This window comes from Ochotona princeps, chromosome 17 (genome assembly GCF_030435755.1).
Source record: "Ochotona princeps isolate mOchPri1 chromosome 17, mOchPri1.hap1, whole genome shotgun sequence".
NCBI lineage: Eukaryota > Metazoa > Chordata > Mammalia > Lagomorpha > Ochotonidae > Ochotona > Ochotona princeps.
The window spans coordinates 5090774-5116608 of record NC_080848.1 but is presented as its reverse complement, the minus strand read 5'-3'; the positions used below and the strand labels follow the sequence as shown (position 1 = coordinate 5116608).

Below are 25835 nucleotides of genomic sequence, written 5' to 3'. Positions count from 1 at the left end.
GCTGCTGCTGCTGCTGCTCCCTCCTTCATGAGGTCCAGGGCCTGTGGTCCAAAGCCAGGTTCTTGGCTGTCCATGCACGTAAGGTCAGAGGTGGCAGGGGACGCAGCTGGGGAGAAGACACAGCTGAGGGGCACAGCAGCCACCTGTCGCCCTCCCCAGCCCAGTCTCACACACGGATCTCATCCTCTTCCTCCTCCTCATCCATGAAGGAGAACTCCTTGTCCGGCTGCCTGGGCAGAGTGACCCGGGCTCGATCGGGGCCCCGGAAGGCAGGGCTTCGCTCCTCCAGGATGCCCGAGGTGCAGCTGGAGAGGGAGCTGCTGTCCCTTGTGGTGTGGCTGCCCACGCTGCGGGCCGAGCCAGGGCTGGGGGCCGCTGCCGCCACTGCCCAGCCCTCATCCTGCAGAGTGTGGGAGGGCACATCCGGGCCAGCTTTGTCTCCTTCCTGCCTCACCAAGGCAGGGGCTGCTGCGGCTGAGGCCAGGGCCCGGCTGACACTGCCGGGGCCCTCATCGTCGTCACGGTAACCGCCATCCTCTTCCTCTTCTGGGTCCCACTCCTCTTTGTCCATGATGCTCAGGACGTCGCCCAGCATGGAGGGCCCCAGGTCGATGTGGAACGACATGATGGACTCTGCGTGCTTCAGCCCGTAGCTGGCCTTGGGCACCACAGGCAGATCGGTGAGGTCCCCGAAGGCCTGCTCGTCCAGCAGGGGGTCAGGGGAGGTCGGGCCAGTGGCCCCGTTCCGCCGGAGACCCCCTTCCCCGGTGTCTACCTCCTCTTCCTCCTCCGCACAGCCCTCCCCAGCGAGCGCCTTTTTCACAGGGCTGGATGAGAGGCTCTTGGGCAGTTTGCCAGAGCCCTTCTCAGCTGCCTCCTTCTCATTGAGCTGGGGCAGGGACATGGCGTTCTTGACGAAGAGGGCTGAGTCCCGCAGGGAGCCCAGCATGTCCCTCTGCTCCCGGTCTCCTCGGGTCACCGACTGGGACCGCTTGCTGCCACGGAATTTCCGCGACAGGAGGCTGCGCTTGGAAGACGTCGAGGAGGAGGAGGCCTGTTCGTCCAGGGACTCCCCATCTGGCTCACCCGTCTTGCTGTTGAGGAAGGAGGTATCACCAAAGGCGTCCCCAGCCCGGCCCACGTGCATGGTGTGGCGGAAGTCGCCCAGTGGGGCGCTGATCATCTCAGCCGTGAGGTCCACGCGGGAGCGGCGCTTGGAGTGCACGGAGCTCGACACCAGCTGCTTGAGGATGGGCATCTTGCTGCACGGGAAGGGAGGCGGTCCTCCCCAGCGAGCAGATGGGTCCGGGGTCAGCAATCGCGTGGGCTCACGGGGCTGCAATCAGAAAACAAGGACCAGGGGGTCAGCGTGAGCTGTCTGCACTGCACGAAAGTGTAAGGACTGAGCACTGAGCTAAGAGTCCATTTCCTCACAGCCCACAGCTTGACTCTCAGACTCTCAGCAGGGGTGGGAAGAGGGGGGAAGATTTTGCACACCTGGTCAGGACTCCAGGAGCCACAGACACGCACTTCTGTCCCAGACAGAAAGGCTCCTTCTTGTAACTGACAGGGCTTCTTCAGACTCCACACCCTAGGATGCTGTTGCAACAAACAGGAAGGTGCAATGCCAGGGAGCAAGAGGGGACAGAGGCTGTAAGTTCTTCTTGCTGTCTAACCTCGATCCTTATAGACTTAGTGGCCACCTCAATCCGAGCGGCAGTCCTCAGAAAGAAAAGGGCAGACAGGACGTGGGCACTGGGAAGACGAGGATGCTGTTGGGCTCCTCCACAGGTGGAGGCTGTCCAGCTTTCCCTCTCTGAATCAGAGCTGGGATGTGGCTGCTGGGACCCACAGAACCAGCTCCCCAGCCTTGCAGCTCTGCAGAGTGTCCCACATACAGGGATTCCAACTGTGACACCTCTCCATCACGAGGCTCCAAGCTGTTTGTTGGAGGACCCACCCGCTCTAGGGAGGAGGTTGCGACAGTCCTCCCTGTAGACCCCGGGAGTCCAGGAGAGCCTCAAGGTGCCACCCACGCAGCAGCAACCAGCAAGGATCAAGCTCAAGGTCAGTGCTGGGAGTCAAACCAGAGAGGATTTCATCAAGAATGGGTGAGGGTGGCCCTGGGGGTACCCTCCCCATCCCTAGCCCATACCCCCGTGGCTAGCTGCTGCCCCAAGTTAGGCTACCATGTGCCACCTGACCCCTTGAGATATCCCTAAGATCTCTCTGCCCTCACCCTCCACCTCCAAGTTAAGCCCCTGCCTCCCTCCTCACTGCTCCCTGTCCCACTGACGCCCAGCCACCTGCCCTCTTCCTCCGCTGCACCCCAGCATCCTCGGGACCCATTGGCACACTGCTCCCAAGAAGCTCCACAGCCAGGGCGTCTTCCCAGCCACCTTCCCTTCCCCGCCCCATCCCCGGCCCATTGGGCTGTTGCCTCTGCCTACAGGTACCAGCTATATTGTTCTATCCCTGCATTCTAACAATGAATGGCATAATTGGCCTTCAAACACCCCCAAAAGCCAAACCCTCCCTGCTCTTCTGTCCTCCCCTTTTGCCTTCATCTTGCACAGAGCTCAGCTCCAGGGCTCCACTGCCCCAGTTCCGTCCACTCCTGACCACCCCCACACAAAACAAGTGCCGCCCCTCCCAGTCAGACAGCTTTTTCTCCCATCAAGTGCCTCCCTCCCCAGGCCATCCAACAATATTCTCAGGCAGGTGCAGGCATCTGCTGCACAGGTGACATGGGCTGGCCCAGAGCCGGGCGGCACTCTCCAGGGAGGCCTTGAACTGATCCTGCCCTGGTACAATCTGTCCCTCTTCCCTCACTAACCGCTCGGGGGAGTTAACTTCCCCTAACCCTAACTGTTCAGGCACCTCCCTGGTTCCTCCCCATTCTCTCCCAAACAACCTGACATTGAACTGGCCTGGCCAGGGGTCGGCAAGGGCTAGAGAGCAAATCTTCTAAGCTTTGCAGCCAACAGGTACTTTGCCACAGTGCCTTGATTCTCTCCTTAGCATGAGAACACTGGCTGGGCTATGCACACTACTGGACATGGCTGCATTTCAATAAACTCCTTTTAAAAAAAAAGATTTATTTTATTTTTATTACACAGAGGAGGAGAGACAGAGAGGAAGATTCCAATAAACTCTTGACTGAGAGCTTCCAGGGAGGTGCACCTGTCCCCTACCCCTGTACCTCTTCTCCTTGGCTGTGGCCTATTTATAACACACCAAAGGAAAACATCACCTTTCTTTACACCAACAGAGGACAGGCTGGACTTGGACCCAGAGCTGCACCTGCAGAGCCCTGAACAGCAGCCTATATGGCCTTCTGGACCAGCTGTGGGTTCCCAGGACAAAAAAAAACCAAGGAAGGAAGGAAGACAGGCAGGCAGGCAAGCAGGGCTCAGCCATGCTGGGCTCGGAAGGAAGTGAAATGGCACAGTCCCGGCCATGTCCTCTGATTTATGCTGTCCCCACAGTGCACAGTGAGGCAGGAAGGAGGGCCATGATTTCTGCCTGCCTGTGACCGGCTCCTGGCTCTGCTCAGAACGTGCCAGAACGCACACCTACTGCTGCGCCACGCCCAGCTTATAACCCAGAGGACAACTCTGGCCTAGAAACCGACACCCTGGCCCGGGTCCTTTGCCGACCTTGCCTGGGGGGCAGTGCTGCTCAGTGGACATCACTAACGTGTGGCTCCTTGTCCTTCTCTGCCCCACTCCTGCTGCCACTCTTGGCCAAGGCACAAGGCTGTTGCTCCCAGACAGCTCTTGCTGGAAGCCAGTCTGAGTCCCACCTGCTCCACTTCCCATCCAGCTTCCTGCTCCTGCCCCTGGGAAGGCAACAGAAGATGGTCCCAAGTGCTGGGAGACCAGAATGGAGATCCTGGCTGCTGGTTTTGACCTAGCTTAGATCCAGCTGCTGTAGCCATGTGGGAAGTAAACCAGCAGACAGAACATGTCTGTCTCTCCCTCTCTCGGTCAAATAATAAATTGTAAAACAAATAGAACAACAAGAACAATAGCAGAGCAGATTCCAGTGCCCGCTGAGGCTGCTGGTCAGGTCATCTTTATCACAGGAAGCTTAGCAGCACCCCTGGCCTCGACCCACTGTACCTCAGTGCCCCAAGTCATGACAAACAACACGGTCTGGAGCACATAGTCCAATGTCCCCCAGGAGGCAAAGCCCAAGGGAGAACTCCCCAGGTGACTACAAAGCATATAAACCCACCACGGAAGCAGAAAGAGGCAGTAGGGCGGGGGGCAGGTTAGGAGGGGTGGGGTGGGAGAGCCATCAAGCGACGGCGACCTCCTGCACCTCCCTTCCGCCAGGATTCCCCCACTGGGAGATGCTGCGCTCTGTGGAGTGGTGAGCAGAAACAAGCTTTGGAAAACCACAGACCCAGTGGCCCAGTACCCCTGCCTGGGTGCACCCAGGGGAGAGGGGTCCCCACCACCCTAGGGCCCCCTCTCTCCTGACAGCCTTGCAATCTAAAGTCCCCAGGGGGCACTGCGGTGCTCATCCACTGCCACCTTGGCCAGCCCCCTGGCCATGTGCTTCTTCCTGCGGTCTGGTTCCCTGGGGCCTGGGAGACCCCACCCTCAGCGTCCAGCTGAGAGGGGGTTGCAGTAACCGGCAGGGCTGGCCCTCTGGGGTCTCAGAGTCCCAGCTCAGACTGGACAGATACAAGAGGCAGGCTCAGGGCTGCTGACCCCTTACCTTTGGGGTGCTGGGTCCCCGGTCTTGTGGCTTCTAACAGAGAATGATTGGGGGTGAGGATACAGAACAACCTTATAGCAAACAAGTTTGGTGGGGAGGGACTCGCTCTGGCCAGAAGCCTGGGATGCTCCAGGGAGCAGCTGCATGTTCTGGGAGACCTTGAGCGCCCACCCAGAAGGGAATCCTGCCATCGGGAGCTATGGCTTTGGGAGGAGTGTTACAGGTGGCCACACCCACAGCCTATCCCGGACGTGACCCCCCCACACCACACCATGCCATGCTACCCCACCCCGGAAGCCACATCCTACTTTCCCAGCAGGGCAAGGGACAATGGAGCCGGCTCTCCCAGGGACCCCTGAGCTCTGGAGGGCTAGACAACTCTATCCTCTCTCAGCCTCATGCCTGGGACAATAAGGGGACACTGCTGGCCTGGACCCCACAGCCAGCCTTTCTGGCAAGATACACAGACCACAGGACAGACTGGACCAATGCAGGCCACTCGAAATGCCCAGGCAGTAGCCTGGCATAACGGCCAGCCTAGCCCAAGGCAGATGCCAGCCCCAAGCTCTCCTGGAGCAGTTACACAGGACTGCCATCCTGCAGCTGATCCGCAGCTCACCCCGGAACACAGAGTGCCCACTGCCATGGGCAGCCAGCCTCTCACTCCATCAGCCCTGCCCCATCCACCTGAGCCCAACTCCAGGCTCCCGGGCTGGACAGTAGGCGCCCTATGGTGCAGGATGACTCGTCGTGGTCTGGGCTGGCTACAAGAGGCTCTGCTTACTGGCCAGTCACTCACTGACTCATGGATGGCATTAGAGGCTGACTTCCTGTGAACCCATCACTACTCATACTTAGCTGGTACTCACAGCCATGTGGTCTGTACCCACAGATTCTACTATAGCCTTAAGATATTAGGGCGAGTGGGGGACCCTACGTCTGCACTGATCAGAGATGCACACTTTTTTTTCTGCCACTATTCCGTAAACGAAAACAATGAAACAACTATTTGCATGGCATCTGTGTTGTGTTAGGTGCTGTAAGTCATCTACAGTATTCTAGCTAGGGGCCGGTGCCATGATGTAGCACATTAAACCTCCATCTGTGGCCCTGGCATCCCATGTGGGAGCTGATTCAAGTCCTGGCTGCCCCACTTTCAATCCAGCTCCCTGCTAAAGTGCCTGGGAAAGCAGCAATAGATGGCCCAAGCAGCCACTCAGGAAACCTGGAAGAAGCTCCTGGCTCCTGACCAGCCCAGCTCTGGCCATTATGACCAATTGGGGAGTAAATCGGTAGATGGAAGATACCTCTGTCTCTCGCCTTCTCTCTCTCTCACTCTCTCCAATGAAACTAAACAGATCTTCTAAAAAGATGGAGTATCATATCTAAAGTCTATGGGGTGGGCATTTGGCTTAGCAGCTAAGGTACTAGTTAAAATGTCCTTGACCCACATCAGAAGGCTTGGGCTTGAATCCCAGTCCCTGCTCCAAACTACAGCTTTCTGTTAATGCACACGCTGAAGGTAGTGGTGACGGCTGAAGTCCCTGGATCCCTACTACCTACGTGGGAGATGGCACTCCGCTCCCAGTGCTGACCCTGGTCCAACTCTGGACTTTGCAAGCATTTGGAGAGCGAACAAACGAAGGGGAGCGTCCCTTTCTTTCTCCCTTTTAAATTAATGCATAACTTCTAGCAATTTTTTGAAAGCATATAGGGGAGGATACATTTAGGTTAAGCAAATACTAGGCCCTTTTATTTGAGGAAGTTAAGCAAAGTGGATCTTAGATGTCTGTTTACTCAGGGCACAGCTGCAGTGCCAGGGTGGGTAGAGGGGGACCTGAGCCTGCATCCCAACAGCACATGCAGTTCTCAGCATAATAAGGGCAATGGGACCATGTGGGTGTGGGAGAGAAGGCGCTGGGTGCTATTCTCCCGGGAAGGGACATCACGAGCTGAGTACAGGCTGGGGCTGGGGAAGGGAGCTAGCCTGTCAAGCACAGCCCATGCAACAGGCCAGCTTGTGGCATTCAAGGAACAGGGGCCAGGGCCTGGGCCCCACAGGAGCCCACTCCCTCCCTGCCAGCCCAGGCAGGAGACTGGATGGATGGCACTCGCAGCACACAAGGAGACCTCGCCCACTCATTGGCAGGCATGTGACTCAATCCACCCATTGGGAAGCTCCTGGCAGGGGAGGCCTGGCCAAAGGGACCCGGCAGTTCGGTGTGGACGCTGTTGTAGGCTTTGGATAAAGAGAGGAGCTATGGTGTGAGTGAGGCAAGGGAGGAAGGGACACATCCAGGTTTGCACTGGAGGCAGAAGCACCCAGGGCTGACGAGGGCCCAGGTGCAGGTTAGGGAAAAGCGGGTACCAGGCCTTCCAGAGGTGGCTTTGAGCCTGGACCTCCCTTTTTCTTTTACGACTCATTTCTTTAAAAGGCAGAATGACCCAAAGAGAGAGGAGAGACAGATATTCCATCCACTGGTTCATTCCCCAAATGGCTGCAAATGGCGAGCGCTGGGTCCAGGTAGTCGGGAACCTCATCTGGGTCTCCCATCTCAGTGGCAGGGGTTCAAACACTCGGGCCGTCTTCCACTGCTTTCTCAGACACACTAGCAGGGAGCTGGATCAGAAGTGGACTAGCCAGGACCGAACCGGTGGCCCTATGGGGTGCCAGCATCGCAGGCAGCAGCACATGCAGAGTCCCATCAAGTCTCCCTTCGTGTAGGTTGGTCTGACCTGGGTTAGGCGAGGCCACACTCCACCCACAGGCAGCTCTGCAGAGATGGGGAGCCCCGAGAAACAGTGATGTCCTGAACTCTCATCAGCCTTGTCCTACAAAGATAAGCCACTCTTCTGCAGCCCGACAGAGAGGAGCTGATGAATGGGAGAGAACTGGGTGTCTCCCAAACATTGTTACATATTCCAAGCGGAAGTTAGACAGAGCTGCGGTGAACTTTTCACTGACTTTAGCACCACTCTGAGTATTTTAGTTCCTTCACACGTTCTGCCAAAAAAGCCCTCCCATTTGAAAGTGTGCTGTTTGTACAAAGAGGTAAAGGGGCATTTCTGAAAATATTCTCAGCCTCAATAACCACAGCGTTGTTTTTTCTCTTTAAAAAAGCTTAATTTATTTATTTGAAAGGCGGAGTTACAGAGAGAGGGGGGGACAGAGAGAGACACACAGAGCTCCTGCAGTCACTGGTTCACTCCTGCAACAGCCACAATGGCCAGGAATGGGCTAGACAGAAGCCAGGGGCTTCTTCCCGATCTTCCACGTGGGTTCAGGGATCCAGGTACTTCCCAGGCCTGCTAAGGGGAGCTAGATCAGAGGTGGAGAAGTGGATCCAAACCAGTGTCCAAATGGGATGCCAGCGTCCATTACAGCTTTACCCAATGATGCCTCAATATCAGCTCCCTCAATCAAGATGGGCATTTGGCTTCAGGGCCTAGGTCCCACATCTGAGTCTCTTGGTTTGATTTTCCAGCCTTAGACACACTCTGGGAAGCAGCAATGTGGCTCGAGCAGTCCCCATACAGAGCCCCGGACTGAGTTTCCTGTTCCCAGCTGTGGGCTGGCCCAGCCACAGGCCATTCGTTGCAAGCATCTTGGGGTATGAACTCACAGATGACAGCCTTCTTTGTAACTGCCTCTCAAATAAACAAAATTCATATTTCAAAACGTCCAGGATAGAAGTGTATTACACCACTAGCAGTACAACTCATCCCAGATAAGTATTTGGGTACCTACCTCCTTAAAACTGAATGTGCTGGGCCTGACACAGTAGCCTAGTGGTGAAAGTCCTCACCTGGCATGCACAGGCATCCCATATGGTTGCTGGTTAGTATTACAGTTGCCCTGCTTCCCATCCAGCTCCCTGCCTGAGGCCTGGGAAAGCAGTCGAGGATGGGCCAAAGCTTTGGGACCCTGTACCCGCATGGGAGACCCAAAAGAAGCCCCTGGCTCCTGGCTTCGGATCAGCTCAACTCCAGCTGTTGTAGCCGCTTGGGGAGTGAACCAGTGGATGAAGATTCTTCTCTCTGTCTCTCCTCTCTCTGTAAATCTGACTTTTCAAGAAAAATAAAAGAATCTTATCTATAAAAATAAAACCCTGAGTGTGCCCAGGTCATACTTTCAGAACAGAAAGACCAAACGAAAGGACTTGACCTTGGACATGGAGTGAAACCAGAGCCCACCTTTCAGGAATCCATCCATGAAACGAGAACCCCCATCAATAGTGTGAGGGTTTCACATACAAACACAATGTAACATATGGTTTATGCATGCATTTTTACAGATCATATATACACCTGTTGCATGCCATCTTAATAAGCTTTAGTAAGAATCTGTGGCCTAGCAAATAAGGCCACTGCCTGCAGGGCCAGTATCCCCTGTGAGTGCCGGTTCAAGTCCTGGCTGCTCCATTTCCAATCCAGCTCCCTGCTAATGCATCTGGCAAAGCAGCAGATGGCCCAACAAGGGAGACGCAGAGGAAGCTTCTGCCTCTTGGATCCAATGGGCCCATCCCCGTCCACTGCAGCCATCTGGGGAGTAAAACAGCAGAGGCGATCTCTCCATCTAGTCCTCTCCACAACTCTGTTTCTCAAAGAAGTAACAAATAAATCTTTTAAAAAACACATATCAACAGCAGTCCTGGTGGGCCCTTTGCACATCCCGGGGATTTCCTTGCATGCTCGTGGGGGGAGTGGTCCACAGTGTCCCGGCTTCCACTGACAGCACAAGACGGAACCCAGAGGCCTTGTTTAGGCTGCGAAGCCAAGGAAGTCGCTAAAGGAGGTGGGGGGGCGGGGGAGTCCTGTGAGCGACCCAGGCGGTCCTGGAGCCAAGGCTCTCACACCCCTTCCCCGGTAACACCTGCACCAAGCATCGCCAGGCATCCGGCATCTAATTGCCCAGCCGGCCAAATGAGGCTGGGAAAGGTCTGGGGGGTGCGGGGTGGGGGTGAGTTCCCTCCCAGTGAGCCAGAGGGAACTGGGAACCACCAAGGAGGGAGGAAGCTCTCCAGACCCCAGAGCTGCTCAGAATCAAATGTTCCTGCACACCTGCCTGCCATGGCAATATTTCCCAAACAAGGCTCGCAACAAGCCTACGCCCGTGACGGCGCATCTGAAAGGGGCCACACGTCCAAAACGTAGTCCCATGAAAGAAGTCCAAGTCACAGCCACAGATAAACATCCGTGGGGTACATTCAAACACGGGGGGGGGGGGGGGCGGTGCATATTCACAACGGGGCGGGATTGCTCAACCAGCAGGGAGCCCTGAGACAATAAGGAGCCATTTGCCTAAAGGCTTATCACCCAGCAAGACGGCAGCCAGCACCCTGCAGGAAGGGGGGGGAGCAAACAGGCTTGGGTGCTCACAGTGGGTGCACCCTTCATGAATGTGAAGGCCCAGTGGGCACACAGAGACAGGAACGAGCTTTGCTGGGCTTGAGGGGAACACTGACTTTTTCTTTCAATGTGGCAATGCCGTTTTATTTATAATGAATGAATTTCAGAGTAAAGGCTTAAGGAAAAGACTAACTTCCACCCTCCACAGCTCCAGCCCACTGGATGGATGGGAACTCATTGGGGATGGAGTGAAAATGGGTCCCGGTCCCAGTCATTCATGCAGCCGTGTGTGTGTGTGTGTGTGTGTGTGTGTGTGTGTGTGTGTGCGTGCATCCGCTCCTCTTGCTTGTCTCTCCCTGACACCTCCTCTCTTGCTCACCCGCATGACTCGCAGGGTGGCTGTGTTCCTCAGGTCCTTGGTTTATTCTGAGCTGTCCAGGTAGAGAAAGTGGGCAAACATCTAGCAATCTAGTATCAGAGGCTAACAGACCAGACCCTCCTCCCGCTCCTCCCTCTCCAGCAGCTGCTTCCTGAGGCTCACGCCTCCTCAGCCGAGCAGGAGAGGGGTGATAAGCATCACTCCCACCCTGCCGGAGACTGGCCTGCGTCCAGGGACACTGGAGCTCCGAGCCGGGGGCCAGCCTCCCACGCTACCCACAGCAGGATCCTCTCAGATACAGCCTGGCCGGGTGGATGGCTGGCTCCTGCCCCTTCTCCAGCTCCAGCCCAGCTTGCCAGGTCACTGCAAGGGAGCCGACAACACAGAAGGGGCAGAGGTCATCCAAGGGCAACCAGTTCCCAGCTGGCCAAGGATGAGAAAGATTGGCATTCAAAGCTTTTCCGCTCCCTTCTCATCCACATCCCATTCCCACCCTGAGAAGCCTCCTGGTGCCCTGCTGGCATGGCATGTAGCAGATGAGGAGGATCCCCCAGAAGCAGGACGGATATGGGCACAGTGCTGCTCTAGCTCCCAGAAACCCTGCTCTAAGAAGCCCAGGCTGAGCACCCATGCCACCCTCCCTGCTGGCCAGTCCACCCAGGGCACAGCCCATCTCTTCCCAGAGGCATCCTGTGCTATGGTGAGCCTTTCCTAGCAAGGACAATAAAAAGGAAAACGCAGAGGTTGGCATTGTGGTGTGGCGGGTGAGTGACAGATAACAGTTCCGGTTACTCCACTTCCCATCCAGCTCCCTGCTGGTGCGCTTAGAAGACTGTGGATGAAGGCCTCAGTGCTCGGGCTCCTCCCATCGCAGTGGAGACCCAGATGGAGTGTGGATTCCTGGTTTCAGCCTGGTGCAACCCCAGCAGCTTTGCCATTTTACTAGTCAATCAGTGGGGCCTGGCGCGATAGCATAGGGGTTAAGGTCCTTGCCTTGAACGTGCCGGGATCCCATATGGATGCCGGTTCTAATCCTGGCAGCCCTGCTTCCCATCCAGCTCCCTGCTTGTGGCCTGGGAAAGCAGTCGAGGATGGACCAGAGCATTGGGACCCTGCTCCTGCATGAGAGACCCGGAAAGAAGTTCCTGGCTCCTGGCTTTGGATCGGCGCAGCACCGGCCATTGCAGTCACTTGGGGAGTGAATCATTAGACGGAAGATCTTCCTCTCTGTCTCTCTTCCTCTCTGTATATCTGACTTTCCAATAAAATAAACAAAATCTTACAAAAAAAAGAAGTCAATTAGTAGACGAGGGATTCTTTCACTGCCTTTTACAAAATATGTTAAAAATAGAGAATGCAAACGGTCTGAATACTTTTATATTAAATAGACTCAGTTAAACATTTCACTCTTCAAAAATGTTTTCTTCTATGCCAGAGTTAATTTATCTTTGACTCTATTTTTTCCTGCATTTTGGAAGTATTCTTGCATAAACACTTTCTGTCACAGATGGAGAAAGACAGCCACTGTTCATATTTGGGTTGAAATATTTACATGGTAATAAATTATGCTACACTGTTTTAAATTAAGTCCTCACAATCTAACATTTTACAATCAGCCCCTGCTACATCTAAGTTGTTTTAATCTTGGTTTGAGACTTCCTAACTGGCCTTCGGGCAGAACATGCCCACGTCCTTAACTGTTTCCAGAAGATGCATTCTTAGTAGGAAGTTGGTTTCTTGTTGTTACCTTCTTGCAGACCCCGCAAAGGGAGGAGGGTGGCATCAAACACTAGATACTGGATATGCTTTTCTGGTTTTTTGGGGGGTTTTTTTTGTTTTTAAAGATTTATTTATTTTATTACAAAGTCAGATATACAGAGAGGAGGAGAGACAGAGAGGAAGATCTTCCATCTGATGATTCACTCCCCAAGTGAGCCGCAACGGGCCGATGCACGCCGATCTGAAGCTGGGAACCTGGAACCTCTTCCAGGTCTCCCACGTGGGTGCAGGGTCCCAATGCATTGGGCTGTCCTCAACTGCTTTCCCAGGCCACAAGCAGGGAGCTGGATGGGAAGTGGAGCTGCCGGGATTAGAACCGGTGCCCATATGGGATCCCGGGGCGTTCAAGGCAAGGACTTTAGCCACTAGGCCACACCGTTGGGTCCAAAATAAATAGGTCTTAAAAACAAAAAAGCAGGACCTTAACTGCTATGCTATCGTGCTGGGCCCGATACTGGATATTCTTTCACTGACTTGAAAACAACAAAAACACCACCACCACTACACTCAACAAACTTGTAAACAACATTTTTTGGATTACTAAGGAAGGTTAGCATTTAAAAGCAAAAAATGTACCGTTGGCACATTTCTTAAATCTTAGGAATTGCTGGGGGAAATCTTTGCCTGTTTTCATACTCGAGACATTCACTTATTCCAATGGCTTGGTATCTGTGAATCCTTCCCATGTTAAAGGGTATTTGGGGCAGTGTTCTGTGTTCACTTGTGATGCCAGCTCTGAATCCGAGCACAGGTTGGAGACTCCACTGCTTGGCTTCTCCCTCCTAATGGCCTGGGAAGAGCAGGGCTTGAGCCTCTGGACCCGTGTGCAACACGGTGAGGAAGCCCCTGGCACTGGCCTGGCCCGGGGCCAGTTACTGTGGCCATCTGGGGAATGAACCAGCAAGTAGAAGGTCTCTCTTCTCTCTCCATAACTCTCTCAAGACACATAGAAAAAAAATAGAAAATAAATATATATAATTTTAGTTACCAATTCCTTACAGAATTGAGTTTTATTTCCAGAAGTAAGCCAATCATGAAATATTACCTCTACCAAAGATTAGATTCTGGACTGATCCGAACTTCCTTTCCCGGTCTCAAGTCTGTGTTATTTCTCACCTAGATCTCCCAAGGTCACTGCATCTGACATAGTTTGAATAATTGACAGGGTCATATCCCAATTTTTTTTTTTCCAATATCCCAACTTTTTAAAAACATTTTCTTGGGCCCGGCGGCGTGGCCTAGTGGCTAAAGTCCTTGCCTTGAAAGCCCCGGGATCCCATATGGGCACCGGTTCTAATCCCGGCAGCTCCACTTCCCATCCAGTTCCCTGCTTGTGGCCTGGGAAAGCAGTTGAGGATGGCCCAAGGCTTTGGGACCCTGCACCCGCGTGGGAGACCCGGAAGAGTTTCCTGGTTCCCAGACTTGGATCGGCGTGCACCGGCCCGTTGTGGCTCACTTGGGGAGTGCTTCATCAGATGGAAGATCTTCCTCTCTGTCTCCCCTCCTCTCTGTATATCCGGCTTTCCAATAATAATGAAATCTTAAAAAAAATAAATAAATAAAATAAAAAAAAATAAAAACATTTTCTTGGCTTTTCTGATCAGATAGACTAAAGAAATATTTGATATAGTTCCAAAAAAAAAATTCCTTGGAATGATACTGGAATTGAAATAAAAAAATTAACAACTTTGGGAAGCAATGAGTTTATACAACATTAACTTTTCACAACCATGCAAGTCTTTTAGATGCCCATCACATTTTGTGCCTTTTCTATTAATCTGACCTCTCTTGTCATGTGTATTCTGGGCTGTTTCACAGTCTCTTGTTGCTATGAACAGACTTTATACCCACTTTCCTCCCCACGGCATAAAAATGACTGACTTCTCTCTTTGGGTGGCAGAGTGACACAGAGAGAAACTGACAGACACTCCTTAGAAGTGTAACCGGGGCCTGGCGTGGTGGTCCAGCAGCTAAAGGCCTCATTTTGCAGGCACCAGCATCCCATATGGGCGCCAGTTCTAATCCCAGCAGCCCCGCTTCCCATCCAGCTCCCTGCTTGTGGCCTGGGAAAGCAGTCAAGGATGGCCTAAAGCCTTGGGATGCTGCACCCGCATGGGAGACCCAGAAGAGGCTCCAGAATCCTGGCTTTGGATTGGCGCAGCACTGGCCATTGCAGCCACCTGGGGAGTGAATCATCAGCTGGAAGATCTTCCTCTCTGTCTCTCCTCTTCTCTTAGTATATCTGGAAGGTATATTTTCTGCTTTAACTTTGGATTAACATGTAACACACTTTTATGATGTATGCTTTTCTATTTTCTGATTTTTAAATGCCACTCCACTAAACCCAGGCTGCTCCACACAGTAGTCAACTTGATTATGAAGTATTTTGGGCTCCACAAGAAGACAAGCCTACAATCTGTCACTGTGCTCATTTGGCCTCCTCCATTCCTCACTGGTATCTGCTGCAGCTGCTACAGTGTTTCACACTACTACTGAAAGGAAACATCGCTGGGCTGCTTCACAGATAGGGATATTCTGAGCAGAGGACTGGTTAGTGGCTAAAATTTGTTAGTATGGCTGGGGAGCTGTGGCTTTTATTTGAGAGGCAGAGAAAGAAAGAGTTGCCCAGTCCTGGTAGGCGAACTTGGAGAACTCTCCTGACGGGCTGTACCTCCTGTTGGTGAGCTAGGGGCAGGGCAGGCCAGACTGCACAGTGCTAGAGTATTAATATGGGACAGGACTGGGGATGGGGCAGACTGGGCCAGTCCATGGCACACATTGACACAGTGAGAGGATGGGTCATAGGCCAGGCTGGGTTGGATACCAACAGTCGCCAGTTCACATGAGAGTGAGGGCTGGGGCTGCGGCTGAGCCAGGCTGGGCTATGTTGCTGCACCTGCTGGCAAGTGCTAGGACTGGGTATGAGTCATGTCAGGTTGACCACAGTGCCCCCTGGCAGGCACAAGGTCTGGGCTTAGAGCAGGCTTGATAGGGAAAACGTAAGAGCTGCCTGCTGGTGAGCGTAAGAGCCAGGGCTGGGAGCGGGCCAGGCTAGTCAAGGCCACAGCACCCATTGGCCTAAGTAGGGGCCAGGTCTGTGAGCAGGTTAGACTGAGCTAAGCTGCAGCACTCATGGGAGTACATGAGAGCCAGATGGCTTGCAGGATGGACCGGGCTAGACCTCAGCACACTCCAGCATACGCAAAGACTGGGGCTCAGGACAGGCCTGGTCAGGGTTACTGGGGGTTGCCTGTCTAGGCCCTGCAACCCACTGGTATGCGTGAAAACTGGGTCTGTGGTAGCAGCACTCATCAGTTAGTGTGAGAAATGGGGCTGAGGGTGAAACTGACCAGGTACCTGCACCCACTGGTGCAGGTGATGGACTGAACCCTGCCCTGTACTGGCTGGCACATACTGAAGTCAAGTCTGAGGTTACGCCAGGTGAGATTCTTTGGGGTTCCCCCACAACTAAATAGCCGGACTTAAACCCTGCCCACAAGGAAAATTACAAGATGTGTAGTCCAACCTTGGAGTCCATGTTATCAGAACTGGGCCTCCTCAGTTCCTGAGGATTGTGTGGTAGACAGCATGTCCAAATGCACACAGAGGACATGACAGTCAGCTCACCTCGGCCAGCAAAGGATGTCAAGTGTCTCGTCAGAGGATGAAAAACAGAACAGGTTGGACTGTCCTGGCCAAACTTGGCAACATGTTCCTGGGCCTGTGGATATCCTAAAGTGGACTTGGACGCCAATACACCTTGGGAAGATTTTCTCAACCCTAGAGCAATGAAGCCAACAACATCTCAGAACTGTCAAAACCACTCAAATAACACCCTCGGAACATTCTTTCTCACATTGGGGTCTCTGAATTCATTATCAAATGACTACCCCCCATTCCCAGGTACTGGCAACAACCCCCCTACACACATGGAAAAAAAAATAATTGAAACATTTGTCCCACCCACCTTCTTCCTGCTTCAACCCTATTTGAAGACACACATGGGTATGTATCCCTCTCGATTACATAAACAATATTTTAAAAAATCAAAAGAAAAAATAGGAAGAGAGTGAATTCCCATCTGCTGGTTCCCCTCCATCTCCTGCAGGGACGAGGCGGGAGCGGGCGAGAGGTGCAGGCCAGATGGGGCTGGGAACCAGGAACTCAACCTACATCTCCCAGCCGGGTGACGTGCAATGCCGAGGAGCTGGGGTCGGCAGCATCCAAACCCAGGCACTCGGATGTGAACTCAAATCTAATGCTAGCCCCACATCCAGCCTGGAATATTTTTTTTTTTAATTCATTTGTCGGGCCCGGCATGGTGGCCTAGCAGCTTAAGTCCTCACCTTGAACATGCCGGGATCCCATGTGGGCGCCGGTTCTAATCCCAGCGGCTCACTTCCCATCCAGTTCCCTGCCTGTGGCCTGGGAAAGCAGCGGAGGACGGCCCAAGGCTTTGGGACCTTGCACCCGCGTGGGAGACCCGGAAGAAGCTCCTGGCTCCTGGCTTCGGATTGGCTCAGCTCCAGCCATTGCGGCCACTTGGGGAGTGAACCTTGGATGGAAGATCTTCCTCTCTGTCTTTTCTCCTCTCTGTCTTTCCAATAAAAATAAATAAATCTTAAAAAATACACTGGGGGTGGGGGCAGCACTGTGGCACAGCAGGCAGACATTGCAGCACTGGTATCCCAGATGGGTGTTCGCTCATTTCCGGCTGCTCCACTTCCCACCCAGCTCCCCACTAACGTGCATGGGCAGGCAGCAGGGGATGCCATGCACCCCCCACCCAAGTGGGAGACCCATAGGAAGCGCCAGGCTCCTGGCTTCACACCAGCCCAGCTCTAGTCATGTGGCCATGTGGAGAGCAAACCAGAAGATGGAAAATCTCCCTCCCTCTATATCTCTGTCTTTCAAATGAATAAACATGTCTTTTTTAAAAAAAACTTTTTTTAAACATTTATTTATTTTTATTGAAAAGTCAGATATACAAAGAGGAGGAGAGAGAGAGGAAGATCTTCTATCTGATGATTCACTCCGTAAGCGGCCACAATAGCCAGAGCTGAGCCAATTTGAAGCCAGGAGCCCAGAGGCTCTTCTGGGTCTCCCATATGGGTACAGGGTCCCAAGGCTCTGGGCCGTCCCCGACTGCTTTCCCAGGCCATAAGCAGGGAGCTGGATGGGAAACGGGGCCACCAGGATTAGAACTGGAGCTCATATGGGATCCTGGTGCATGCAAGATGAGGACTTTTGCCACTAGGCTATCATGCCGGTCCCTGTATATACAGCTGAAAAAAAAATACACTGGGGCAAGTGTTGTGACTCAGTGGGTTAAGATGCTGTCTGCAATGCTGATCCCATATTGAAATGCCAGTTGGTGACCTGGCTGCTACACTTCTGATCCAGCTTCCTGCTAACGAGCCTGGGAAAGCAAAGGCGGATGACCCATGTGCTCAACCCTGATGGGAGTTCCAGGCTCCTGGATCGCAGCCCAGGGCCAGCCATTGTAGCTATCTGGGGAGTGAACAAGCAAATAGACAATCTCTCCTTCTGTCCATAACTTGAACTTCCAAATAAACAACTCTTTAAAAAATAAATAAATACAACTGTTCACCTCTCTCAAGCTTTAAAACAGGCTACTGGGAAACTGGACCACGTGACCTGTGCTATTTGTATCCCGCCTGACAGAGCAGTCCCGCAGCCCCCGCATTACTCATCAGTCAGCACTGGATTCCTGCAGGTGTTCTCCGCTGGGAAGGAATGCACACTCCTTGCAGCCTGCAGGAGGACCAGGCAAGCCTGTGCATCGTGGCCAAGCGCTAGCTCCTCCATACTTTTACCCTTCAGTTGCTGGCAGACGGAAGTGCGAGGCCAACGCACACTGTGACTTGTCAAGTAGTAGCTAAGGCTGCTGCCTACAACGTGAGCAACCCATATGGGCACCGGTTCAAGTCCCAGCTGTTCTACTTCCAACCCAAGCTCCCTGCTAACGTGTCCAGGAAAGCAGTAGAGAACGGCCCAAGTATCTGAGGCCCTGCCACCCCCACAGGATACCTGGAAGAAGCTCCCAGATCCAGTCTTTAGCGTGGCCCAGCTCTGGCCATTACAGCCACCTGGAGAGTAAGCCAGTGGGTGGAAGATCTTTCTCTTTTTCAAATAAATCTTTTAAAAAGTGAAGACAGCTCTATCATGCTGTCTCCCAGTGTGTGCCGGGACAGTTATGGTGTGCAATGCAGCCCAGTCTGAAAATGCTACTGTGGCCCTACCTGTCTCCAGCCTCAGGCATGGGCCCTTTAGGAAACAGGCTAATTCTTGGCTCACAGGTCACAGAGCAAGTATGAGAGAGAGAGAAAAAAAAAAGTCCACATGCTTAAACGGCTTCTTAAAAACAAAAATTGACAGCAATAGAAAACCTTATCTCACGCATTACTGGCTCCATTTCACAGATAAGAAAACTGAAGCCAAAGGTGGTCAATGACTCACCCAAGTCACACCAGGAGTGAGTACAGAGAAGCTAGAAAAATCCAGACCTGCCGGATTCTACACTCTGGGCCCTTGGGATCCTGAGCTAGCCCGGAGGCTGCAGGGCAGGCACCAGGATCTCTGGCTGGAACCTTGCTAGCTCCCGTACCCAGAGCAGCACCTGCCAGGAAAAACACAAATGAACTCCAGGAAGCCCAGGCTCCCGTCCCAGCCTCGGGGGCCTCGGAGGGAGTCGTTGGCCTGGCTTCCTCACCTCTGCTGTGCCAACTTCCCTCCTCACCCAAGCCCTACAGCTCAAGGCCTTGGAATTACAGGCTAAGACTCTCCTGGTACAAGGCCTTTTGAAAGCCATGAAGAGTTTTCCAGAAGTGCGTCTTCCAAGAACTCGCTGGACATCCTCTTGGGTCCTGGGCCAAAGGAAGGAAGGAGGGCAAAGGAGAAAGCTCATCTTGGGAATCAGGACAGCACACAGGAAGGAAGAGAAAGGGACCAGGATCGGGGAGTGACAGGAAGTGCGAATCAAGACGATGATGGGGCGCCCGTGACTCAAGGACGTCCACTTCCGGAGCTTTGCTTGCCTTTGGAGGGCCTTCCTGGAAAAGTGCGCTTCCTGGCGCTGCTCAGGAACCCTCCAGCAGGGAGCACAGCCCCATGCAGGGGAGGGGCCTCGCCCGACTCCGCCCAAGGTCGGCTGCTAGAAATGAGATCTGTTCAGCCTGTTTGCTTTCACTTGGTTTCTCCAGGGAGCCCAGCCACAGGAAGACACAGGCTCCAGAGGTCTTTGCTGGAGGCAGCAGCAGGGCTCCCCCGCTCCACAGCAAGCTGGCAAATCTTCCATTTTAGGTCTGCCCAGAGCTTGGGGTTCAAGTGCTGAACCCCGTGGAGTGTGGTCACAAGAGGCCCACCACACTGGGCAATTTGCCGATGCCTGGGCTTCAAGATAGCTGATAACATTATACACCTCCCAGCATCACCATGAGGATGGATGAACCAAGAAACATAAAGCACTCAGCCCAGGATGCTGGAACTGTGTGGCTGAGTGGGTGGAGTACTGCCTGTTGTGCCGGCATTCTGGTTCCAGTCCTGGCTGTTCCACTTCCAATCCAGCTCCCACTAAGGCACCTTGGGAAGGCAGTGGAGCATGGCCCAGGTCCCCGGGACCCTAGACCCACACTGGGGACCTGCAGGAAGCTCCTGGCTCCTTATCTGCCTAGCTCCAAACTGTAGTCATCTGGGGAGTGAAACAATGGATGGAGGAATCTCTCTCTGTGTATCTCTCCCTCCCTCTCTCTGTAACTCTTGTCTTTTAAACAGAATAAATAATACATCTTTTAAAAATCAATAAAGCAAGCCCGGTGCGGTAGCCAAGTCCTCACCTTGAATGCACCAGGATCCCATATGGGAGCCAGTTCTAATCCAGACAGCCCTGCTTCCCATCCAGCTCCCTGCTTGTGGCCTGGGAGAGCGGTAGAGGACAGCTCAAAACCTTGGGACCCTGCACCCGTGTGGGAGACCTGGACGGAGGAGGCTCCGGGCTCCTGGCTTTGGTTCAGCTCAGCTCTGGCCGTTTGGCCGCCTGGGGAGTGAATCATTAGACGGAGGATCTTCCTTTCTGTCTCTCCTCCTCTCTGTATATCCAACTTTCCAATAATAATAATTTTAAAAAATCAACAAAGCATTCAGCCCAGCCCTCATACTTTCCAAGGATGCCAGCAGGTGCCCTGCATGTTGGGAGGACTGAGGACACCTCCAGCATAGTCAGGGAGCACTGCCCCTGGCCACTGTCAGTCTTGCAACCTTAAACAGGACATCTCAGGCTGACGCACGTAACTGAGGGGCCCCCGTCCCTTGCAAAGTCTCAAGGGCTCTGGGTGGCGGGGGTGTTGAAGGAGCCCCCAGCTGCTGCCCCCTCTGCAGTCCCTTCTGGCACGGGGGCGGGGGCGCACAGCCATCAGATCTTATCTCCTGCTTGATCTGACCTCCTCCCACCTCCTCACCTTGGAACCTCCAATGACGCAGGATGGAGGAGCCTGGCTTTTCTCAGACAGGACTTAAGCTCCTTTGATCTCAGTTCTAGCAGGATGGGGAGGAGGAGGTAGGAAGAGACAGGCTCCCTCATTCCTGGTGCCATCAGTAGCAGCTTCACCGAGGTTACCCCCAACAACGACAGCCTGCACTTCCACATACAACTACATGCACAGCTGGCCCCCAAACTCCTCGGGGATCGGGGCTCTCCCTTCTTCCATTTCAAACGTTAAGCCCTTTCCCAGGAGGTGGGGGCAGACCTCTTTCTGAAACTGCAGGGCCAGGGGCATCCATGTAAGGGAGGCAGACCATGCCACCCCCAGTGGGGACCCAAGGCAAGAAGCCTGCATGGCAGAGGCAGAAGAGACAGGAAGAGAAGCTGGCATGTGTCTCCAAAGTTGGGCACTGGGAAGATGAGAGCCCAGGAACCCAGGCAGGGAGGCTGAAGGCTGCCCCAGCTGACCTCATGGCCATGGTGGCAGAAGTGACAGCGGTTCAGCACCAAGATGCCCAGATCCATGGCATTTCTGATGCCTCCTGCCCTGAGGATGAAGGCAGGATGGCATACGGGGTGTGCGCAGTGGCTTCTTGCAGGCTGGGATGAAGGAAACCCTTGGGTATGAGATGATGGAGAGAGGCTTGCAGCTCACTTCTTCCTGGCAAGGGAGGATATTGGATGCCAGTGCTGCCATGGTGGCACACAGCCCGCAGCTGCCAGCTGGCAGTGCCCGGGGGAGACTCCAGGGCCCGCTAGCTGGAAGGAAGCCACAGCAGAGTGTAGTCCCAACTTTCAGGAGCCGTGAGCAGCAAGGTGGGAGACTGAAGGCTCAACTTCTTTCATAGTATGTGGCTACCTGAGGTCAAACTCCAAGTCTTCCCAGCTCCGCCACGCAGTCCTGCTCAGAGGGCTGGCCTAGGTTGGCCTTCCGGGAGCATCCTGGGGACACTGGATGGAGCTGGCCCTACAGACACTCTGCCATTCACCACCCCCCCAGACACACACACAAACACACAGTTTCCCTGGCTCCAGACTTCAGTCTCCCCTCCCCCAGCCACCCAAAGTTTTTCAGAAGATCCCAGTTAAGAGCAGGTCCCGCCTCCCAGCTCCTAGGTTGCTCAACCCCTCACCCTTCGGTCTCCAGCCCCAAGCCTTATCTCTGTTTCAGCCCTGCTCCCAACTCCTCCAGGGGCCCCTCTCACCCCCTCCCCCAGCAGCAGCCAGGGAAAACCCACAGGGCTGTCTTGCAAGCTGTCCTGGACGTTGGCTCATTCTTGACCCCTCCACTCACTCCGCTTCACCTGAAGGCACTGGGGAGCTGGCATGGGGAGCAGGAAGGCAGAGAGAAGGGAGAAGCCAAAAGCAAACACCTTGCTGGCCACACCTGGGCACAGGCCCGCCCCGCCTCAGAAATCAGCCAATTTCTCAAGGGTCGGAGTTCGGAATGCCTGGGCCAACAGCCAACTCCAGGCCCCTCTAGACAAACCATGGAAAAAAGCACAACCCGGATTTCCCCTCCCAGGGCCACCTATGCCCACCCCCTGCCCCACTAATGACCCCCCCATTTGCTTGCGACTCCCCAGTCTCCAGTCCCTAGCAGCTGGGGCTGCTGGCTGGTCAGAGGCAGCAGCCACAGTAGCCTGGGTGTTATTCATCAGACTGGGACGAGCACTGCTGGGTGGGCCCCGGCAGGATGACTCAATTGGCTAATCCTCCTGCAGGCGCCAGAATCCCATATGGATGTCTGGTTGGAGTCCTGGCTTCTCCACTTCCCATCCAGCTCCCTGCTGGTGGCCTGGGAAAGCAGCAGATGACGGTCCAAAGCCTTGGGACCCTGCACCCGCATGGAAGGCCTGGAGGAAGCTCCTGGCTCCGGATCAGCTCTGGCTGTTGCGGCCACTTGGGGAGTGAACCAGCAGATGGAAGGTCTTTCTCTGTCTCTCCTCTCTGTAAATCTGCTTTTCCAATCAAAATAAATAAATCTTAAAAGAGAGGAGGGGGTGAAAAAGGGCAGAAGCACCCCCATTCCCTGGTCTCCACCGGAAAAACACAAAAATAGAAGAAATGCTCAAGAATAGCGGAAGCTGAGCAACGGGGCGCTCAGCGAGTGGGGATTCCACAAACTCAAGGAGGGAGCAGGGTCGGCTATGACTCACCGCCAAGCGCCCCCCTCACTCGGAAGGAACCTCCTCCCACGGCCCCCTCTTGGTCCCTGCAGGGACCACCAGACCCAGGGAGGAGCTCACTGGTGTCTCAGCCCTTGAACTTCCCCCTCGGTGGGAAGCAGCAGCTGTTCTCAGGGATGGGACAGGCGAAGTCCAAGTTCAGAGGAGATAAGCCACGCTAATCAGTCACCTGGGGGGTGACAGCCCACACAGCACCCCATACTCAGCAACCGCACGTCTCCCCGACACCCAGTAGGGATGGGGGCCTCCCTGGATGGCGGTGGCTGCCCCTAGACTGCCGGAAGCCTGCTTGGGCCTGGCTTGGCTCCAGCCAAGTCCCCATTTCTGCGAGAAATCCACAGCTCCACTCCCCCTTCCTTTGTGCCCTGTTCTTTGTTTCTCTTAAAATTCAGTCCATCCTGCCGGTGGTCCCCTCCTCCATCCTGCTCAGACAGGGGGCGGGGGCTCCGGGGAGTTATTAGAAACCCAGGCCACGCAGAAGTTGCCTAGCGGAGGGAGGCCCTGCTGGCTCACATTCTCCCCCACCCCCTGACGGAGGAGAGAGCCCGCTCTGGGCAGGACTCCTCCATCGGGTTCGGGATGGGGAGAGTCTCCCCTCCAGCAAGCCAGCTCCCTATGTCCTACTAGACAAAGTCCACACCAAGGAACTCCTCCCGAAGTGGCTTCCCAGGATCCGGGACAAGGGTGGACTCCATGGATCTCCAGGAGGGAGGCGCGGGGACGCGTTGATCAGATGGCAAGGGGCAGAGCCCAAGAGGACAAGTTCCCGGACAACAGGGCAAGGAAAATCGCCGTGTTCCTGCGGCTCCTCGGCAGGCACCAGGGACCTGGTGTGGGTTAGGAGCGCGCCCCTCCCCCCAGGCAGTCCCACACAGTGACACACATACGCACAGTCCCACACTGTCCTCTCCCGGCCCTACCAGCCTGCGTCCCCGGTTCCCTCCAAGCACTCGGCCCTGGCGGGTGGGCGCACTCACCCGCGGCGGCCAGGGTCCCCCAGCAAGCAGGAGAGCAGCTCCTGCGGACGCACCCGGGGTCTGCGGGGCAGTTCGGTAGCTCTGGCTGGGGGGCGCTCCAGGGAGGGGGTGGAGCCGGCCGATCCCCAAGCCCCGCGGGCCCGAGCGGGCGGTTAAACCATTAAGCGGCCGCTCCCAGCCGGACACCGGGAACGCTTCGCTGGGGCGCAAGCCGGTGCGCGGGTTCCGGAGGGCGAGAAGCCGGCTGCGAAGGGGCCACGGCGCGCCCCGCCCCGCCAAGAGGAGCCTGGGCCTCTCCCGGCCTTGGCCTCCAAGTCTTCCGAGCAAGGCGGGCGGGGCGGGCGCCCGGCAAGGGAGGGAAGGGCTGGCGGGGAGGAGAAGGGGGGCGGAGAGTGTCGGTTCCCTGGGCCATTCCCTTCCAGACAACCCGGTCGCTCCTTTCTCCACGATGGGGCCACACTCGGCGGCGTGTGCCACGGCGCGTGGACGAGGGAGGGCGTGCGCGGCCGCCACGATTCTGGTCTTATTCACCGGGACTCAGGGCGCACACGCCCCCCTCGGGGAGGCCACACCGCCACACACCCCGATTCCTGTGCCGGGGAAAGGGGGTGTTGCCCGAGAAGAGGGTGCCCGGGGCAGAGCCAGAACCCTGAGTCCCGCGACGCTGAGCTGGGGTGTGTCTCCCTCTTCTCCCCAAAGCGCGCTCTACTGGTACGCGCGGTGCGTGGTCCCGGGTCCCAGGCACGCGAGCCTCCCCGGGGCGGCGTGGAGACGTCCTGCGCCCTTCTCCCCGCCCGACGCCCCCCCCCCCACTCACGGCTTCCTCAAGCCCCTTAAGCGGGGCTCGAGCCCTTTGGTGCCTCGCAGGGCGCAGGCGGCCAGGGCGGCTGGCGAGTCGCCTACCTCGGTTCCCGGAGACCCGAGCGCGGGGCGACTGCGCTGTCCGGTCCGTGGGCTCGGCGCGGCGGCGGGGCTGGCGGCCCATGTCAGCGCCGGCGCTGCTTTCCCTCTCGGCCCGGGGCTGTCCGGGCTGGAGCCGCTCGGACACTCCCCTTCCAGGCTCCTCCCGCGCTCCCGCCCGCGCCCTCCGCGCTGATGTCACGGGGCTGCCGCAGCCAATGGCCGACCGGCCGCCCGGCCTCCCCCGTTCAAATCAGAAGCCAGAGACTCTTGGAGCTTCAAGCGGGGCAACCCAAGATCGGAGGGAAGGGGGTGCAGGGAGCACCCGCACCCCGCGCCACCTGGCTTCCCCAGCATCGAGAGCGGCTCTCTTTCCGAGGGCCCAGCGCGAGGTCCCTTTAAGGCTCTGCCCCAAGGCCGGCGCCGACCCGAAACCTGAACGCCCCGCCCGCTCCACCCGCCCCGCGCCGGGCCCCAGGACCCACGGGAGACCCCAGCGGGAGGGCGGGCGCCGCCAGGTTTACGGGTTCTTCCCGGCTCCCACCGCAGGCGGCAAGGGCTGGCCGCGGTGGCAGGAGATGGGGGCTGCGGGGCGACTGTCTCCGACTGGCCTGCTCCCCCAAACAGGACCCGCTGAGGCCGCGGGGCTCCTTGGCAAGCCCTAAAGGGGATTAACGCCGAGTTCCCTGGACTCTGTTCTTGGAATAGTTTCGGCTTGTGAGACGAGAGCGTTACCAAAGTAATAAATGTGGGCGGTGCACCGGTCAACAAAACGAAAGTGGACGCTGCGCAAAGCGCAAAGTTCCCTGGCAAAGGCAAAGGCTTGGGGGTGCAGACATGCCACGCCCCCAGATCCCTCCCAGCGCTGCACCTCTGCTTGGGGCCCCAAGGGCCCACGGAGATCTGAACCCCGCAAGCTCGCCCCTCCTATCTGGCCCTTCTGTGCCCAAGGAGCATGAACGCATCAAGAAGTGCAGATGTGAAGGGGGTTTAAAGACAGTCAGGAGCTTGTGGCATGGTCCAGTAACACACAG

The 25835-nt window shown here is 55.6% G+C and overlaps 1 protein-coding gene across 2 annotated transcripts; it reads right to left on the bottom strand.

The window, feature by feature from the left end:
• CDC42EP4 (CDC42 effector protein 4) lies at nt 1-25079 on the bottom strand. Of its 2 annotated transcripts, none has more exons than XM_058676035.1 (2): nt 24805-25079; nt 1-1336 (listed from the first exon to the last, which is right to left on the bottom strand). In XM_058676035.1, the coding sequence occupies exon 2, from the start codon at nt 1256-1258 to the stop codon at nt 167-169; it is 1092 nt and encodes a 363-aa protein (XP_058532018.1). In that variant the 5' UTR covers nt 1259-1336; nt 24805-25079; the 3' UTR covers nt 1-166. The 2 variants fall into 2 exon arrangements, with proteins under 2 accessions (XP_058532018.1, XP_004593000.2); XM_004592943.2 differs by lacking the exon at nt 24805-25079 and adding an exon at nt 23902-24240.
• Nucleotides 25080-25835: the final 756 nt, after the last annotated feature.